Here is a 19180-nt window from a genome sequence, read left to right as displayed (position 1 = left end):
TAAATACAAGAAGTATCATGATTTAATTACTTGCGCTACAGCAAGAGAACACTTTTCCTCTAATTTAGACCAAACTCATGATAAGTACTTGACCGTGCAAATTTGAGCTATATATATTATGTAATATACTATATATTATGATATGTGCTTATGAAAAATACACAAATAATATGAATAATGTTTTGTCAGGTGTTTCTGAACAGCTTATTCTTATTATTTTTACATGTGGTGATCATCTGCTGTACTCAGGGGTCCCTGGTCACAACCAGAAAACCCAGAGACACTTGAGGTTGCATTGGTTTGAATCTATTATAAGTTTTTCTCATTCCATACATTAAAATAAATAAATAAACAAATAGGGAGGCTGAGCCTGCATCAGATGAACCAAACCTTCTACTTATCAATAAAGGAGTCTCTGTGCACTTGTTCTTCTACGTAAAGGTCAGCAACTTATTCATCTAGTTTGGAGTTATTCTAGTGAGGTAGTATTGTCTCGTTTTTGGGGTCTTCCTTGTTTGTGACCTCCTGATGTCACAAGTTCAGTTTGTGATGTCTGACTTTACTGTATATACACAGAAAACTAAAGCTGTAATTGAGAATAGTGCCTGAAAATGTCACATCACTGTAATGCTTTACTGACTGATAAAGTTTGTTCACTATACTATAATTTCTTTTTTTTTTTTTTTTGTATTTATTTATTTACCCTCCCCCCCTCAGCAGATGACTGCCCCTCCCTGAGCCTGGTTCTGCCAGAGGTTTCTTAATGTTAAAAGGGAGCTTTTCCTTCCCACTGTTGCCAAATGCTTGTCTGAATGTTGGGGCCTCTACGTGGCAATATAAAGTGCCTTGAGGTGACTGGTGTTGGATTTGGTATTATGTAAATAAAACTGAAATTACACTGAACACAAGAATTAACAACTACATTCCCACAATAGTAAATAGTCAATTACTATTTCCGTGACTCCTCTGGTCAATTATACTAATAGTGATGAAAATAGTAAGGTAAAGTCACAGTGTTGCAATTTAAATTGTTAAAATACATTTTATAGGCCTTTATTTTGATAGGTCAATTTTGACGTCATCGTAACCCGGAAGTACCGGTACCTTCACAACAAGGGCAGGAGTTGCGTGCTCTCTTGACTTGTCAGCTCGTGAGTTGGAAAACTTCAGACATTTTGAACTATTTACTTTGGTTACAGCAAAGTTAGCCCTCTCTTCCCCAGACGGAGGCTTTCAGCTCGGTCACTAAACGTAGTCTTTGCCCCACATGTGCAGCAGGAGCATTCACTGACTGAGTGTATGTGTATGTGTGTGTAGGGCATGGTGCCTCCTGTACTGCTGCTGAGGGCTCTTCGGACCCTGCGTGCACCAGCTGTAGTCGCGACCTCCAGCGGGTTCCCGGCTCTGGAGTCGGTCCCTCCGCCGCGCTCATGTGTGTTGTACCCGTTGTGGAGGACATCTCCTGTGAGGACTCTGCAGCTGGGCTCCGCTTTATGCGCCGGACATAATAAGTGGTCAAAGGTGAAGCACGTCAAGGGACCAAAAGACGAGGCGAGGGGGAAAATGTTTATGAAGTTTGGTATGATGATAAAAATAGCTGTGAAAGGTACGTTTGAGGAGTTTTTAATTTGGATTTTCACAGCTTCGTCTCTGATTGATGCTAAATTTCACTTCTGGTTGTCATCTGCAGAAGGTGGAGCTAACCCAGAGCTGAATATAAATTTAGCCCACATACTGGAGCAGTGCAGGAGCAAGAACATGCCCAAGGCATCCATAGATGCTGCAATCAAGAGTGCGGTAGGTTGATAAAAATGCTGGCACAGAGAAACGGCTGAAAATGATTGTAAAAAGCATCAGTGGTCCCACATGGACTCCAAACATATTCTCCCCACTGTTACTCAGATGAGCACTGAACATGTTTGCAGGTAACATATGACATTACCTGTATGTAACAGTTTTTAGCCAGGTAACAGTCTTAGGTAAAAGTGATAAAATGGTCAAAATCTATAAATAACATAAAAATGCAACACTGTAAAATGCATAAAATGAGATGAAATGAAAATCATTATTCTAGGGATTTAGAGGGGTAAAATAAATAATTATTTATTTGTCATGTTTACTGTCATGTTTATTTCTAACATGACAGCTGCACATTAGAGCTCTGAAACTCAGCTCGCTAACCCATTAATCTCACTTTGTAGTACACTCCTCAGCCCAATTAGAGATTCCTATGTAAAAATCAACTAATGCAAATGTTGAAAAGAAAACACGTGTATAGAGGACAGTGATATATGGTGCATTTATCACAGTTGAGTCCATAGGTTTTTGGACAGTTGCGCTTTCTGTTTTGTAATTTTACCTTTAAATCAAACAGTCAAGGTGTGATTAAAGTGCAGACTGTCCGCTTTAATTCCAGAGGTTTAACAAAATCATTGCATTAACTGCTTAGGAATTACAGTTATTTTTATACATAGTCCCCCATAGCACACAGCATTTGATAATGTCCATGAGTTCTAATGAGGACCTTTTTTTGATTTTAGAACTGCTTTAATTCTTCATGTCACAGATTCAACAAAGTCGTTTGAGGTTTGAAATACTCAGACGAGCCCGTCTGGCACCAACAACCACGCCACATTTAACGTCACTGAAATCACCTTTCCTCATTCTGATTGTCGTTCTGTCTTAGAGTTTTTGTGATACTGTGCTGCAGTATAAGAAATCCTTCATGTCTTCTGTCCTATCTCTACTGGAAAAGGCTAAACCAGCGTCTCAGCACATGTTTGAGGCTCGTGGGCCCGGCGGGTGTCTGCTGCTCATCGAGGTCTTAACTGACAACAACTCGCGCACCCACCAGGAAATCAAACGTCTGCTCACCAAGAACGGGTCAGGCCTGGCTTCCTGTAATCTCACTCCTCTGTAACTGTGTCAGGTTTACAAGCATCTTCACCACATGGCTGATGGTTAAAATGTTAACCTGCTCATTGTGTACTGAAGGTTAACAGATGCAAGTGCTACACAAATATTATTTAACAAAACTGAAGGGAGTACCTGAAAATGTGTGTACTTTGATAAATCATGCCTGATGACCAGAACTTCCACATTGTCAATAATCTAATAAAAAATGATGGATTGGTGATTCTCACAGGAAATTTCAGGTTTCTACACACACACATGACACAAAAGTCAAGTTGTACTGATAATGGAAGTTAGTAAAGTAGCCACTAGATGTCTCTATAGCTACAGGGGACAGCAGAAATAAAAGATTAACAGTATTCTGTAATTTATGTCTTTATTTATGATTATGTCGCTGGTACAGGTGATTTAAAAAAAAAAAAAACAGCGAGCAGAGAGATGTATTTAAGCCTGGTAAAGCTTGTTTGTTTACCAAAATGGCACACAAGCTACATGCTCTTATTGTTTTTATGCATTCATTGATGAGGTAAAATAATCTAACAATAGCTGTAAGCCTTTGAAATGAAAATAAAACCCTTAAAAGTGAAAAGTGTAATTCTTCTGGCATCCTCAGGGGGATGCTGTCTGATGGAGCCCGGCATAACTTCCAGAGGAGGGGGGTGGTGGTAGTGCCAGGTCAGAACATCACCACGGAGAAAGCGCTGGAGTTGGCAATCGAGGCCGGAGCCGAAGATGTCCAAGAGACGGAGGATGAGGAGGAGAAGCCCCTGCTGCAGGTCAGGCATCAACCTCCAGAGGAGGTTATTATTAAAAATATTTTAGAAATACGCACAAGTGTATTCAGAGTCACAGAGATACTTTGTGTTTGTGATTATGATCATTTTATATTTAATATAGTATTTATAGTTTAAGTAACTGAGTGGAATTAATACTTTTGAAATATGGATAAACAGGAGTCAGAGGTGTTCAGTTTACCACACAGTACAACACCACCTTCAACTCTGACCTCATGGTAAACACACAGTTCAGTTTGTGCATTCAAAATAAAATTGAAAAATGAAACACTAAGAAAATGTCTCTAAAATGTAGCCACATACAGCCACTCATTTAAAAATGCCTTTTTGCAGAAATCTCTCTTTATGTGTTTATTCAGTTTATTCAACAAGACCAAAGCAGTAATAAAGCATTAAAAGAGTCAGCCAACTTGCTCTTTCTGATTAATTATTGTTAATTAATTAATTAATTAATTAATGTTATAGACCAAATGTAAATGGAAAAACAGGATTTGCAATATTAAAATAATAGGTGCACATTTGATCTAATAGCTTGATCTCTCTCTTCAGTTTCTCTGTGATATGGCAAACCTGAATAAGGTGAGGGCCTTTTTGAAGGAGATGGGAATGGAGATTATGTCTGCTGGGTTGGAGTTTGTTCCCCGTGTGCACACACTCTTGGACCAGGACCACCTAGATGCTGCTTCAACTCTAATAGAAGCCCTCAATGACTATCCAGATGTAGTCAGAGTGTGGGACAACATCCAGACTGACAGCTGAGGACAGTTTCTGGACACTTAGTGGACACTACTTGTGGAATATTGGAGACAAATGATTTTCCAGCTAATACCTTGTGGATTAGTGGGTGCTGATACTGCATGTTATCATTATGATAAAGTGTGATTGTGTTAGCCTGGGGGGGGGGGGTGTTCGAGGATCCTTTTTATTGAAAACAGTATTGAACATTCAAAGTGACATTTTACTCAAAGAAGGAATCATGAACGACACTGTTTTGAATAATGCTTTGTGTCTGTTGTGTGTTTTTCATAGTAGTCACAGTAGAAACATGCAAAAATAATTACACTGGAAAAATACACCTAAAAGGCAAATAAATGACTTTGATTTTCATTTATTTCCACATAGTGCACTGCTCAAACGTAGTTACATAGCAGAGCAGGTTGTTAATAAGTTTCAGCTGCTTTGGTGTTAATTAAATTAACAATAGGTGCACTAGAGGGACAACAATAAGACAAACCACAGGAATGGTTTTACAAGGGAAGGCCACTGACATTTTTCCATCTTCATCTTTTCTGACTGTTTTATCACTAGTTTTGCTTGTTTTTGACTAGGGTCAGTGCCACTACTGGTAGCATGAGGTGATACCTGGACCCTACAGAGATTGCACAGGTAGTTCAACTCCTCCAGGATGGCAAATCAATATGTGCCAATACCAGAAGGTTTCCTGTGTCTCCCAGCACAGTCTCAAGAGTATGGGGGAGATTCCAGGAGACAGGCAGTTACTCTAGAAGAGCTGGACAGGGCCATCGAAGGTCTTTAACCCATCAGCAGGACCAGTATCTGCTCTTTTGTGCAAGGAGGAACAGGATGAGCACTGCCAGAGCTACAACATGACTTCCAGCAGGCCACTGGTGTGAATGTCTCTGACCAAACGGTCAGAAACAGACTTCATGAGAGTAGCCTAAGGCTCCGACGTCCTCTAGTGGGCCCTGTGCTCACTCCCCAGCACCATGGCGCCTGATTCAAATTTGGCATAGACTATCAGAGTTGGCAGGTCCACACTGGCACCCTGTGCTTTTCACAGATGAGAGCAGATTCACCCTGAGCATGTGACAGACATGAAAGAATCTGGAGAATGTTATGCTGCCTGCAACATTGTTTAGCATGACCAGTTTGGTGGTGGGCCAATGATGGTCTGAGGAGGCAGGGAGGGATGCACAGACCTCTATAGGCTCTATAGGTTAGGCAACCACACCCTGACTGCCATTAAGTATCAGGATGAAATCCTTGGACCCACTGTCAGACCCTACTCTGGTGCAGTGGGTTCAACAATACCCGGTTTCATGTGGTGAGAGTATGCAGGCAGTTCCTGGAGGATAAAAGTACTGATATCATTGACTGACCCCCATGCTCGCCTGGCCTCAATCCAATAGAACACCTCTGGGACATTATGTTTCAGTCCATCCGACGCTGCCAGAGTGCACCTCAGACTGTCCAGGAGCTCCGTGATGCCCTGATCCATATCTGGGAGGAGATCCCCCAGGACATCATCCATCATCTAATTAGGAGCATGCGCCAATGTTGTCAGGCATGAATACAAACTGAGTACCATTTTGAGTTGCTGCAATGAAATTTCGGCAAAATGGACTAGCCTGCTGTATCAATTTTTCACTTAGATTTTTTTAGGGTGTCTTTGAATTCAGCCCTCTGTAGATTCATAATTTTCAATTCCATCAATTCTTGTGTTCCTAACACATTACCCAGTGCGTATCAGTATAGATATCAAACACAATCCCCCCACCCCAAGATCTTATGTTTTTAATGTTTTTGAGCAGTGTATAAATACAAACATCCGAACATAATTTTTTTTTTCCTCTTGGCCCCCGGGCCGCAGACAAAGTCACAAAGTGCCTGACACCAAATGAAAAGGCATTAAATAAAAGCAGAACAATATAACAGATACATGAACAACACAAAGTCAGACACGTGCACCCACTTGTTGCTTCTATGGATCATCAGCAAGTGTAATCAACTCTATGAAAGCAGAGGTTTTGTCAATTTGATGATAATTCAAATGTGTTCTAATATAGTGCCAAGGAGGAAAGATATCAGCAATGATCTTAGAGAAATAATTGTTCGTTCTGCAGGGAGAAAGATTGTTGACAAGTGAAAAACATTCAAGACAGTTCCCAATCTTCCCAGGAGTGAACATTTCAGCAAATTTGCCCCAAGGTCAGACTGTGCAATGCTCAGAGAAACTGCAAAAAACCCAAGAGCAACATCTCAGACTCTACTGGCCTCAATTAGCATTTTAAAGTTTAAAGGTTATGACAGTACAATTAGAAAAAGTCTGAATTATTATGGCTTGTTTGGGAGGGTTGAGAGGAGAAAGCCTCTCTAAAAACAACATGGCAGCACAGCTTAAGTTTGCAAAGCTGCATCTGAATAAACCGCAAGACTTCTGGAACAATCTCCTTTGCGCAGATGAGACCAAAGTGGAGATGTTTGGTCACTATGCACAGCACCACATTTGGCCAAAAACAAACACAGCATATCAACACAAACACCTGATCCCAACTGTGGTGGAGGGGTGATGATTAGGACTTGTATTGTAGCCATAGGACCTGAGCACCTTGCGGTCACTGAGTCAACAATGAACTACTCCAAATACCCAAGTCTTCTCGAGAAATGTGAGACTATCTGTCTGACAGCTAAAGCAGGGCAATGATCCCAAGCACAGCAGCAAATCTGCAACAGAAAGGCTGAAAAAGAAAAGAATGAAGGTGTTGCAGGGGCCCAGTCAAAGTCCAGACCTGAACCTGACAGAAATGCTATAGTGAGACCTTAAGAAAGCTGTGCATAATCAAATGCCTGCAAACCTCAATGAACTGAAGCAATTTTATAAAGAAAAGTGGACCAAAATTCCTCCTCAGTCATGCGAAAAGCTGACAGTCATGATTACTTCAATTTATTGCTGCTAAAGATAATTCTGCAAACTATTGCATCATGGGGTGTTCTTAATATTTCACACTTTCTGAATTTTAGTTAGCTTTAGTTAAATAAACAATGGTATGGTGTAATATGTCATGTTCTTCATCTGAGGTTGTATTTAAATCATTTCAGAACCTGGTAAGGACCAGATGATTATTTTTATGATGTCCTGATACATAAAACCTTAGAACTGAAAGAAAGTGTGCTTTTATATTCACATTATGAAAATCCCAACTCTAAATGGACTAGTTCTTATATAGCGCTTTTCCACTCTAATTGAACACTCAAATTGCACTAAGATTAGAGCACTTTGGGGCTCATTAATTGGGGTTCATTTCAGTCTCTTTGCTTCATAGGGGAACTCAAAGGGCAGAAACACCATCACTGGCCAAAACGGGCCCTCAGCTGGCCAATGAACTTGCCCAATGTACTTTTTTCTTGGCCCTCGGCCATCAGGTCATCGATTATGTTGAACCCTGAGTACATCTAACAATTTTAAGTTAAGGCATGTAAAGCATAGGTGCGATACACCTACCGTGTGTACCTACTGTGATCCCTCATCTACTGTTATATTTTTCTTTTGCATTAAAAATGTTTAAAAAGAGTTAAAATTGGATATAAAATATTTTTGAGAACACAACAAAAAGAATACAGCTGTTAAAGGTTGCAGCTGAAGGACATTTTGACCCAATGTCATAATGGGTCATTACCCCATTGTATTAACTGTAATGTCAACATTTCAATCAATAAGCTTGCACATCAACAGTTTTCATGGAATATATAGAGGTCGTGGCACTATTCCTAATTTTGTTTTCAACTTTTCCAACGCTACATCGTGCTGTCACAGCCTCAACTATACTCTAAAATGTAATCTAATTAAAACCAAATTAGAACATTGAAATGATAATTTGATGTCAACAGGGAGGTCTACTATAATGGCTCTGAGCCCATTTGTTCTGATATCAATGCAAATCATTGATTTTCCGGCTGGTTTTTCTCAGCTATAGCGTGACATTGATCAGTTTCCAGCGTCGGGGAAAGTTGCACAGTCGCATGCAAGCTGCAGGCCAGTTCTCTGCTGCGTGCCAGAGTGGAGGCTTCAATACTGATGTCTGCAGCCACACAGCGGGAAACATGTACATTTGTTTTACCCAAATATGAGAGGAGGCTGAATGTTTTTGAAGACACTTGTCCAAAAAGTGATCAAAAGGATGGATATTTTGGATGCATATTGGTGTTGAAGGAGGATCTTACGTTGGGGTTTCAAATCAGGTATGTCATGTTCATTTTTAGTGATGTATGACTGAAGATTTGATCGACTATTGAAAGATTGTTCAGCAATGTAAATCCTGCCTTTGCTATGCAGTGAGTATTGACTATGCACTATGTGAGGGCACAGAATTTTGGGAGGGGCACAGCTAGATGGGCATTCTGGGAAATCAGGGCACAGAGGAGTTTGTATCAGAGAAGCAATGTGTAGTAAGAAGTTTTTTTTTCATGCAGATTTAAATACTGAGGTTCCTTTATACAAATCCACAGTATAAGTCCATACAGACAGGAAACCACATCAGTCACTGTCATCACTGTCTTAATATTATGAGAAAGTTAAACTTCTTTCCAGAAAATGAATGAAAAAATATTTCAAAACCAGCTTAAATATAAAGAAGTGTTTCTCTGATCATACCTAGGCCAGCAAAGCTTCATGTCTGAGTCAGACCTCATGAAGAGTGAGGGAGCAGCCATCAGGAGCCCTGAATGCCGTTCATCTCCAACTCCTCGAATGGAGTTCCGTGGCTCATTCAAGGTGGAGGAGCGCTCCCCAAATGTCACAGAGAAGGTCACACAGGTATGACAGCTGAGAACCTCACGTGGGCTCTGAAGATCCCATTTATGAGATCTAAATGAATGAAATGTGGTCATTTGTTAACACATTTCATGTGCAAGTCTGACTGTATTGCCCCTATCATCACATTCACTGCTGACCCGACTCGGTTCATCAATGTAGCTCTAAGTGATCGCATTTTAAACACTAAGAAAAAAACAGGCTTCTAGAAAGTTTCCATGCTGGAAGACTTCTGTTAATTAACCTGTTAGTGGAAAAATCAGTAGGTGATTAGGTGGTTTGCTGTTGCCCTCATTGGGTGTGAAAAACAAACTTACACCAACTGTGACAAAACAACTGAGCCACAGTTAAATTAACACCTACTGTTAATAATGCTGGACCCCTAAGGCTTGGTGACCTGCATCACTGCCTCTGTGGGATCATGATAGATGGATTTAAAACAAATGGTAGGGATGTGTGGTAGGGATGTGATCTTGCATGTGGGGTACGTGGTGATTCCTGTCTGTCTACTGTCAATCTTCTAATCTGTCTTTCTGCTAGAGCTAAACTATATTGCCCAAAGTATTCGCTTGCCTGCCTTCACTTGCATATGAACTTGAGTGATGACCCATTCTTGATCCATAGGGTTTAATATGATGTCAGCCCATCCTTTGGAGCTATAACAGCTTACTGGGAAGGCTTTCCATAAGGTTTAGGAGTGTGTATATGGGAATTTTTGATGATTCTCCCAGAAGCCCATTTGTGAGGTCAGATACTGATGTTGGACGAGAAGACCTGGCCTGCAGTCTCTGCTCTAATCCATCCCAAAGGCCTTCTATTGGGTTGAGGTCAGAACTCTACAAGGACCTTGCTTTGCCCACTGGTACGCAGTCATGTTGGAACAGGAAGGGGCCATCCCCAACAGTTCCCACAAAGTTGGGAGCATAAAATTGTCCAAAATGTCTTGGTATGCTGAAGCATCAAGTGTTCCTTTCACTAGAACTAAGGGGCCAAGCCAGACCCCTGAAAAACAACCCCATGCTATAATGCCCCCTTTGGCACAGTGCAGTCAGACAAGTACTGTTCTCCTGGCAACCACCAAACCCAGACTCGTACACCAGCTTGCCAGATAAAGAAGTGTAATTTGTCACTCCTAATGTCTCCATTGCTCTAGAGTCCAGTGGCGGTGTACTTTACAGCACTGCATCCGACATTTTGCATTGTGCTTGGTGATGTAAGACTTGGATGCAGCTGCTCAGCTATGGAAACCCATTCCATGAAGCTCTCTAAGCACTGTTCTTGAGCTAATTTGAAGGCCACATGAAGTCTGGAGGTCTGTAGTGATTGACTCTGCAGAAAATTGGCGATGTGCTCAGCATCTGCTGACCCTGCTCTGTGATTTTATGTGGCCTACCACTTCGTGGCTGAGTTGCTTTTGTTCCCAATCGCATCCACTTTGTTATAATACCACTAAAATTTGACCGTGGAATATTTAGTAGAGAGGAAATTTCACAACTGGACTTGTTGCACAGGTGGCATCCTATCATGGTACCAGGTGGCATCCTATCACAGTACCACGCTGGAATTCACTGAGCTCCTGAGAGCGACCCATTCTTTCACAGATATTTGTAGAAGCAGTCTGCATGCCCAGATGCTTGGTTTTATACACCTGTGACCATGGAAGTGATTGGAAAACCTAAATTCAGTGATTTTGATGGGTGAGTGAATACGTTTGGCAATATAGTGTAGCTGCAAAGTTGGTGAGATTTAATAATATAATATTGAGGGTATAGGCAGAACTCAGTGACAGTGGCAGCACATGACCAACTCATCATTACTGCCCTCTAGCCCATGAACATCCTGCACTCAGTCATCTCTTACACTGCTGATAACAGGATGCTGTTATTTTACCATTCTCTAAGGTTTTTGGAAAATGTGGATATAGTTGCCTTATCTGGATCTAACCTTTATCCAAGTCTTGTGTCTGCTGAAAGTCACTAATGACAGGATGGTCAAAGATTTGTTGGACCTGCAAGGTTGCAAAACAAAAGCATGCAGTCTCCAACAAGAACCTGGTCAAAACCGTATGTGCTCTAACAAGGTTTGTTGCTTAGTTCATGAGAGACTTACTAGAAAGACTAATGTTCCTTTCAGAGAATGTACTTGGTTTATTGTTGTCGTTTGCATGCAAAAGATTAGGTCTTCTTTTCATCAAAGGAAGATAGGATTCAGATTTATGATGGATATGGTGGATGGATCGCTTTGGTCGCTTTGGATAAAAGCGTCGGCTAAATGCAATAAAGTAAAGTAAAGTAAAGGATATTCATTTGCCTTCTGGGAGAAGAAATATTTTCCTCAAAAGGAATTAAAGGAGTGTAAATTAAATGTCACAATTCCCCTCTGAAATGAGTAAAAAAGCATACTAATGCATTCCTTATATGCTTAGGTTCTCTCTTTGGAGTCTGATGTGCTGCCTGAATACAAACTCCAGGTCCCAGAAACGACATGGTGGATCTTGCTTCATTACAGCCCCTTTAAGGCTTTTTGGGACTGGATTATTCTCCTCCTGGTCCTCTACACAGCTGTTATTACTCCTTATTCAGCTGCTTTCCTGTTGGATGAACATGGGAATTTACGTCAAAGGAGTTGTGGCTACACATGTAACCCTCTGAATGTGGCAGATCTCTTGGTGGACGTACTGTTTATTGTGGATATAATCATCAACCTTCGGACAACATATGTGAACCAAAACGATGAGGTGGTCACACAGCCGAGCCAGATAGCAAAGCATTACATCAAAGGCTGGTTTCCTATTGATCTGTTTGCAGCAATCCCGTTTGATCTTCTCATTTTCAGATCTAGCTCGGATGAGGTAAGAATTCTGATTCTTTCTAAAGCTTCAAATGTTTGATGTCCTGAAGTGTCTAAATTTCTAAAAATTGTTTCCTACTGAGTTTCCTAAAGCTGTTAATGCTGATTGACCTTTTACCTGCCCATGCTTGCCTAACATCTTCCCTGTTGATACCAAAGATGGCAACCTTAACAAGCCTCCTGAAAACAGCTCGGCTGCTGCGATTGGTCCGTGTGGCGAGAAAGCTGGACCGATATTCTGAATATGGCGCTGCTGTCCTCTTCTTGCTTATGTGTACCTTTGTACTCATCGCCCATTGGCTCGCATGCATATGGTATGCCATTGGCTTTGTGGAGAGGCCATACACAGAGACCGGTTGGCTGGACAACCTAGCTGAGCAACTTGGAAAGGCTTACAATGAAAGTGACTCCAGTTCTGGTCCATCAGTCAAAGACAAGTATGTCACAGCTCTGTACTTCACCCTGAGCAGTTTGACGAGTGTGGGGTTTGGTAACGTGTCTCCAAACACAAACTCAGAGAAGATATTCTCCATCTGTGTCATGGTCATTGGATGTAAGTTGAAGAACACTGTTATGAACTTTATGAAAGTTAGCAGTTGGGTACTGACACAACTTTAAAACTATTACATCTGAAATGACCCAATCCCCTGTGTCTTCTTGTCTTTTTTTGCTTCTGTATCAGCTCTCATGTATGCCAGTATATTTGGCAATGTATCTGCCATCATCCAGCGGCTATACACTGGTACAACCCGGTACCACACTCAGATGCTGAGAGTCAAAGAGTTTATCCGCTTCCATCAGATTCCAGGTAATCTGCGCCAAAGACTAGAGGAGTACTTCCAGCATGCGTGGACATACACAAATGGCATCGACATGAATGCTGTAAGTAACTAAAGTGGTGATGCTCCTTTGATGTCCTTTGTTGCACTTCTTGTTATATGTGTCCTGATTGTATTTCTTTGTTCAGGTGTTGAAGGGATTTCCAGAGTCTCTGCAGGAAGACATCTGTTTGCATTTGCACCGCTCTCTGCTACAGAACTGCAAGGCTTTCCGAGGAGGCAGCCAAGCATGTCTGCGCGCCTTATCCATGAGGTTCAAGACAGTTCACGCACCTCCAGGAGATACTCTGATTCACTATGGAGACATTCTCAACTCTCTTTGCTTCATCTCACGTGGTTCTATCCAGGTCTCCAGAGATGATGTAGTGGTAGCCATATTAGGTAAAGCTATGTAAGAACAGATTATTTTACTCCTTAAGTCCTTTCAAAAATTACCTTCTCAAGTAAAATAAACCTTCATCCTCTTGCAGAGAAGAATCACATCTTTGGTGAGAATATCCATCTGCATAATGAGCCAGGAAAGTCCAGTTCAGATGTACACACCATCACCTACTGTGACCTGCACCGCATCCTGAGGGATGACCTTCTTGAGGTCCTGGATATGTACCCGAGCTTTGCAGACAACTTCTGGAGGAACCTGGAAATAACCTTTGACCTGAGAGATGTACATTGACACTTTAATATAATAAAGTTCACCTAATGTTAAAATCAGAATTATATTTTATACTGTCACTTTGGCCAGTTAATGAATTAGATTTTTTTCTGTGGTCTTTAGGCTGATCAAGAGCCACCAATAATAACAGCTGATGATTCCGGCGATGACTGTGAATATCACCACAAACCAAGACGCAAAATACACTCACTGGACTGCCGGAATAGGCCAGGTGAGATTTGGGGTTTGTAGTCGTTTTTTTTAAATGCTATAGTCAAGCATATCTAGCATATGATACAAGCATATGATACATGAAATTAATGCACAGACAGATCTGCAAACAACGTGATTGACATGATGAGCCATTTCATGCCTAAAAGCCTTATAGGTTTGGAAAGTGTTACACCACCAACCAGACAATAGACCACCTTTTGGTAATTGGTGTAAAAGGCGTTCTTTTAAGGTGTAAAAGAACGCACCAGTTCAACTGATCTTGCACAAAAATATATTAGGATGATCTCTGAATGTAAGTACAGAGTTTGAATGTTCTCCTTAAAGTTCCTCTAGGATAAGAAACCAAGGCAAGGATATAAACCACAGGCAAAATATGAACATGAGTATGGTTGTCTTTCTGTGTTTCAACTTGGCTTTAAATTGAGCCATCTTTGGGAGTCCGGCAGCCTAAACAGGATTAATATGTGGAAAAACTATACTGAAATGCTTTTCTTTAAACAGATGGAATTGATCATGAAGACTCGTACCCTGTTCAGTCCTTTCATCAGTCACATCCTCATCCCCGCTGGGAGGACTGTTGTAGCTGTGGATCCCCATGTTCACAGTCAAGCGAGGACTTCGAAAAACCTCTTGCCCATGGTGCCAAAGCAGAGCTTTACCCTCCAGAAGTTAGTAGGCGGGATTACTCTTCCTCTGTAGTCCAACTGCGTCCCCCAAGTGGCACCTCTGTGGGAAGAGATGCAGTGTGTGATCGGGGCCCCCAAGGTACATAGAAATGTACTATGAAATGGAAAGGCATAAAGTTCTATGACAGACTTCTACTGTTGACATCTCATTGGGGCTTGACTATTACCCTGTTTAAAAGGTTTGGGTTGTTTTGTGTGTATGCTAAGCCCACAGAAACACCTCAAATATGTCGCTTGTCTTGGTATTTTCCTCAGCCTCATCTCTGAATGTGTCAGAGATGTATCAATACTGGTCAGACAGACAGCCACAGCAGTTTTCCAGTTGTGCCTGGCGATCATCTTCTGTCCACAACTCATGCCACCCACCGCCATTCACAGAAGAAAGGCCCAGTGAGCTCGAGGCACGCCTTGAAATTTTGCATTCACAGCTCAACAGGTGCATTTGCTGCTATTCACCTTTTAATCTTAGCTGCTTGTTAGAAAAATATATGAGTGGCTGTGATTTTTGACTCACTGCCTGAATTCCGCCAACAACAAATTCTCTCTCCTATATATCAGATGTGCTGTACACAGCAGTATGATAGGCCTTGCTGTAACAGAAGCGAGGGGCTTAGTCAAATTGATTGCATTACCCTGATGTAATCTTGATCATTACATTGCTGAACAATCAACATACTTTCTTTTAAAAAATCCATTTCCAAAATTATAGACTATATACTATTCTCATTTCCCAGGCATCACTCCAAGCCATCCTTTAGCTATTTTCTTTAGTTCCAACTGAGACTTAGAGCCACTTTTCTCATTTCTTTTGGCAAAACCTGACTTGATGTGAAAAGATGCTCCAGTTTTGAAGCCTCAGTTTTAGTGTAGAGACAGAGCTCACTTAAGACACCAGAGGGAAAATATTTATGGACCTCCACTGACTTTGTATTACAAAAAAGTGCCTTCTTGTTATTTGTTTTTTTACCTAAAAACTGAACAGTGCCAAAAGGTTAGTGTGTGGTGGAATCCACTACCAAGCTGCACTTTGCTTGAGAGTTGTTTGTCATACTGGACATGATACAACCACCAGTTTGTAGGGAAATATGTCTTTTCCCACAACCGGTGGGCAGTGGTTCCTGGAGGTTGCTGGCTCTCACTACGAGAAATCAGATGCTACAACAAAAATCTCCTAGTGACTGATTTGGTTTCTAGCAGATTCCCATGGCTGCTTGTAGTTTTACATGTTTGTCTGCAAATACTCACAAACTAAGCTGAGTGGCAGTGTAACTTGAAAAAGTGCGCCGCAAACCAGTCTTGAGGCCACTGTGACATATCCAAAATGGTAGACAATTAATGTCACATGGTTAGTGGTCATGTGTCTTCAAAGCCTCAATAGCAGCTTGCTATATCTAGTTAACTTTCCTACAGCTAATTGGACATATGGTGTTAAAATGTTCCTGAAACACAGCAAAAACTAATATTTTTAGCCAGCTAAAGGTATTTTGTTAGCCTTTCAACCCTCTGTTACATACTGCACAGGCAATAATTTTCCTCTCCACTGGGGGTAGTTTTCATAGTACAATTCACTGCACTCTGTTTCTGTTATGGCTTTTTTTGAGCCAAAAGTTGCCATATTTAAACATTTTGAGCAGTAAATTATTGGCTTATGCTAGCAAGCTTGGTTAGCAACCTGTAGCCTTGTGGCTGTATGGCTGCAGCACGTATAAACAGATACCTGCTAATTAATATAGTAATTAATAGTAAAATACAGAGAAAATAATTAAAACTCACTCACCAAAACTGGAAAACAGACTTCATAGATCTGCTGTTAAGTTATTAATTAATTAATTACCCACACAGCTAGCCATATGTTTGCTCCAAAAGGCATCAGGCATACAAACACATTCAAAAGGTGCATCTAAGTTACTCAAATTAGCAGAAGTGACGCCTATTGGCTACAGCCGCCTGTGTCAGCAACCACCTGTGTCAGCCTATGGCATGCCCCGAATAATACAAGCTTTAAGCTTTAATAAAAATTTAAACCAACAAGTCAATAAATAAATAAATCAGATGGCTGTAAACATGTTTATTTCTGGTGTAAGACTGAGCATGTAACATGGAAGCCTACGAGGATAGACTCACTTTTGAATTGAGTCTCAGCTGAAATATGCACTGGTCAAAACCCATTTTAGATGTCCAATTTATTGTCACTTTACTTCATTCTTCTCATATGCCCAGCATCTCTTAATTGTGTTCTCTTGTTTTCCCCAGACTTGAGACTCGCATGACAACTGACATCAGTGTTATTCTGCAGCTTCTCCAGAGGCAGATCGCCCCTGTACCTCCAGCTTACAGCACTGTATCGTCCAGCACTCTCCATACTGATTCATCTGGTCTGTATGGGGCTGGGAATCCAGTGCTCCATAACATGTATCCCGTTTCTCCCATACAGATTGACAGCCGAGCACCAACACAGGTATGGCGTCAAACCAAATAAAACTTGACAATTCATCAGTTAAGCCAAACATCTTTGTTATATATCGGAAACAGATCTTATGTTCTTACATCTCAACCTTTGTGGGGTTTTTTTTACTTTAGACCTCAGCTGAGACAGACCTTAAATTCACCAGCAAATCCCAGGAATCACTGTCCAGTGGGATCCATGTGACTGCGGCATCTGATGACACCATGTTCATAGCCGTCACCCCCGAAACTGACACAGATACAGGGTTAACCCCACAGCTGCCCAAGCCATCAGTAAAATCCTCCCTCATGGACAGTTCCAGGCTGTGTGGTAACCTCCGCTACCCCTCACTGCCAGAGAGCCTGGACATTCCCTCAGGACTGGTGGAGATCCAGAAACACCTCTCGGATCCTGTCCTCCCTGTCGTCTGACAGCCAGACCTGCTACTTAAAAACATTCAGAAGCAGCTGTGCGACCAGTCCATCTGTTTGTCGTCAAAGAATTGTTTATCATTACACATCTGGACATTGCACACTGTTGAAGGCAGAAAGTGCTTGCAAAGAAGGGTTTTATACACTGCCCAGCCAAAAAAAAAAAGTCACCACCTGAATTTAAGTAAGCAAACAAGTAAGAATTGGAGGTCTGTGTTCAGTAATGTTAGCAATGGTATGTATGTGCCCAAAAAATTAGGTGAGCTGACTACTTGAATATACTGAATGACAAGGTTTTTCCATCAATGGATTTTTTTTCTTCCCTGGAGGCAGAAGAATATTCCAAGATGACAATGCCAGGATCCATCTGGCTCAAATTGTCAAAGAGTGGCTCAGGAAGCATTTTCACACATGGATTGACCACCACAGAGTCCAGACCTTAACCCCACTGGGAATCTTTGGGATGTGCTGGAGAATATTTTAGCGGTCCGACTCTCCCATTATCAATACAAGATCTTGGGAAAAATGAATGCAGCTCTGGTTGGATATAAATGTAGCGACACTGCCTAAGTTTATCAAAACCACGGCGAATGCGTGTCATCATCAAAGTTAAAGGCAGTCCAATGAAATATTAAAGTGTGTAACTTTTTCTTTGGCTGGGCATTGTACTTCACATTTGCCTCCAGAAAAAAACTTGAAAACATTTTAACTCTTTTGAATGAAAAACTGACAGAAAACGTGTTATATTTTAGGTAGATAACTGCTAATTAATCAGCACAGGGATCTAGAAATGTCAGCTCCGTAATCATAGTGAGTGGCATCCCTGTTCATGTAAAGTTTGTTCCTGATCCTGTTTAAATCCTGAAAATTTCCCTTGCTGACTGGAACTGAGCTTCTATCCAGTAACTCTGGTCTGACAGCCCACTACTGATATTGTTATAGTAAACATATAATGAAATACAATTGGCAAGATTTAAATGCAAAGAGTGATATCTTTAAAGAAAATACAGTGCTGTAAAGAGAAACCAACTGTCCCAGCTTAGAGCAAATGGAGCAAAGCCTGAGAGCTGGATCAAGCAGGTTACTCGGGTTGCGCTGCGTCTCACACACACACACAAAATCGCCTCTCTTCTTATGTCATATGTGGTATATATGACGCACTCTCTCAGTTTGGTGGTCTATAGAATTTTCCATCTCTCCCTCTGACGTGTCAGTGCTGCTGCCCCACATCAATGTGTTGTTTTTAACCCCTCCACCACCCCAGCATCCACCTGTACTCTCCAAATGGACGTTTAGTTTTCACTCCCTAATTTCTATGTGCATTTCATACATGTGGAGCGATGAGCTGGCCCAGACACGAGGGCATTCCTGGATCACGTTCACATAAGGCTTCTTCTTTATATGATAGAGCTTTAACCTGCATTTTTGGATGGCACAGTGAACTGTGTTCACAGCAAATGATTTCTGAGCCCATGCACTAATTTTATGACAGAATCATAGGCATCCAATATTGACTTTCACCTTTTCCTTTGTGCATAGATTTCTCTGAATCTTTTGATGATGATATGTACTGCAGATAAGATATTTAAAGTCTTTGCATTTTTACATTGAGGAACATTATTCTCTAACAATGTTATAATACAGAGATCTTGGATGGTGTTCTTCAGGCAGGGTTTTCTCTGTATGTTACAGTAACCTATCATTTCTAACTGGATCTGTACAAGAGATTTCTTATCAAGGTTTTAATGAGTCACTTCTGGCTGAAATATTTTTTAACTGTTGTC

General features: G+C 41.2%; 2 protein-coding genes across 2 annotated transcripts; both read left to right on the top strand.

Moving 5' to 3' along the window:
- Positions 1-1091: 1091 nt before the first annotated feature.
- taco1 (translational activator of mitochondrially encoded cytochrome c oxidase I) lies at positions 1092-4797 on the top strand. Its single transcript, XM_030754882.1, has 6 exons — positions 1092-1151; positions 1318-1606; positions 1691-1797; positions 2756-2883; positions 3527-3689; positions 4257-4797. Exons 2-6 carry the CDS (start codon positions 1321-1323, stop codon positions 4464-4466), a joined length of 894 nt encoding a protein of 297 aa, XP_030610742.1. The 5' UTR covers positions 1092-1151; positions 1318-1320; the 3' UTR covers positions 4467-4797.
- A 3721-nt stretch (positions 4798-8518) lies between these two features.
- On the top strand, positions 8519-19152 carry kcnh6b (potassium voltage-gated channel, subfamily H (eag-related), member 6b). The gene is made up of 12 exons (XM_030755612.1): positions 8519-8687; positions 9104-9261; positions 11684-12109; positions 12268-12661; positions 12791-12990; positions 13076-13328; positions 13418-13611; positions 13723-13831; positions 14335-14598; positions 14775-14955; positions 16773-16977; positions 17100-19152. Exons 2-12 carry the CDS (start codon positions 9118-9120, stop codon positions 17394-17396), a joined length of 2667 nt encoding a protein of 888 aa, XP_030611472.1. The 5' UTR covers positions 8519-8687; positions 9104-9117; the 3' UTR covers positions 17397-19152.
- Positions 19153-19180: the final 28 nt, after the last annotated feature.

Source organism: Archocentrus centrarchus, chromosome 19 (assembly GCF_007364275.1).
Source record: "Archocentrus centrarchus isolate MPI-CPG fArcCen1 chromosome 19, fArcCen1, whole genome shotgun sequence".
In the NCBI taxonomy this organism is placed as follows: domain Eukaryota; kingdom Metazoa; phylum Chordata; class Actinopteri; order Cichliformes; family Cichlidae; genus Archocentrus; species Archocentrus centrarchus.
The sequence above is the reverse complement of the archived record's forward strand: the minus strand, read 5'-3'. Positions and strand labels throughout refer to the sequence as shown.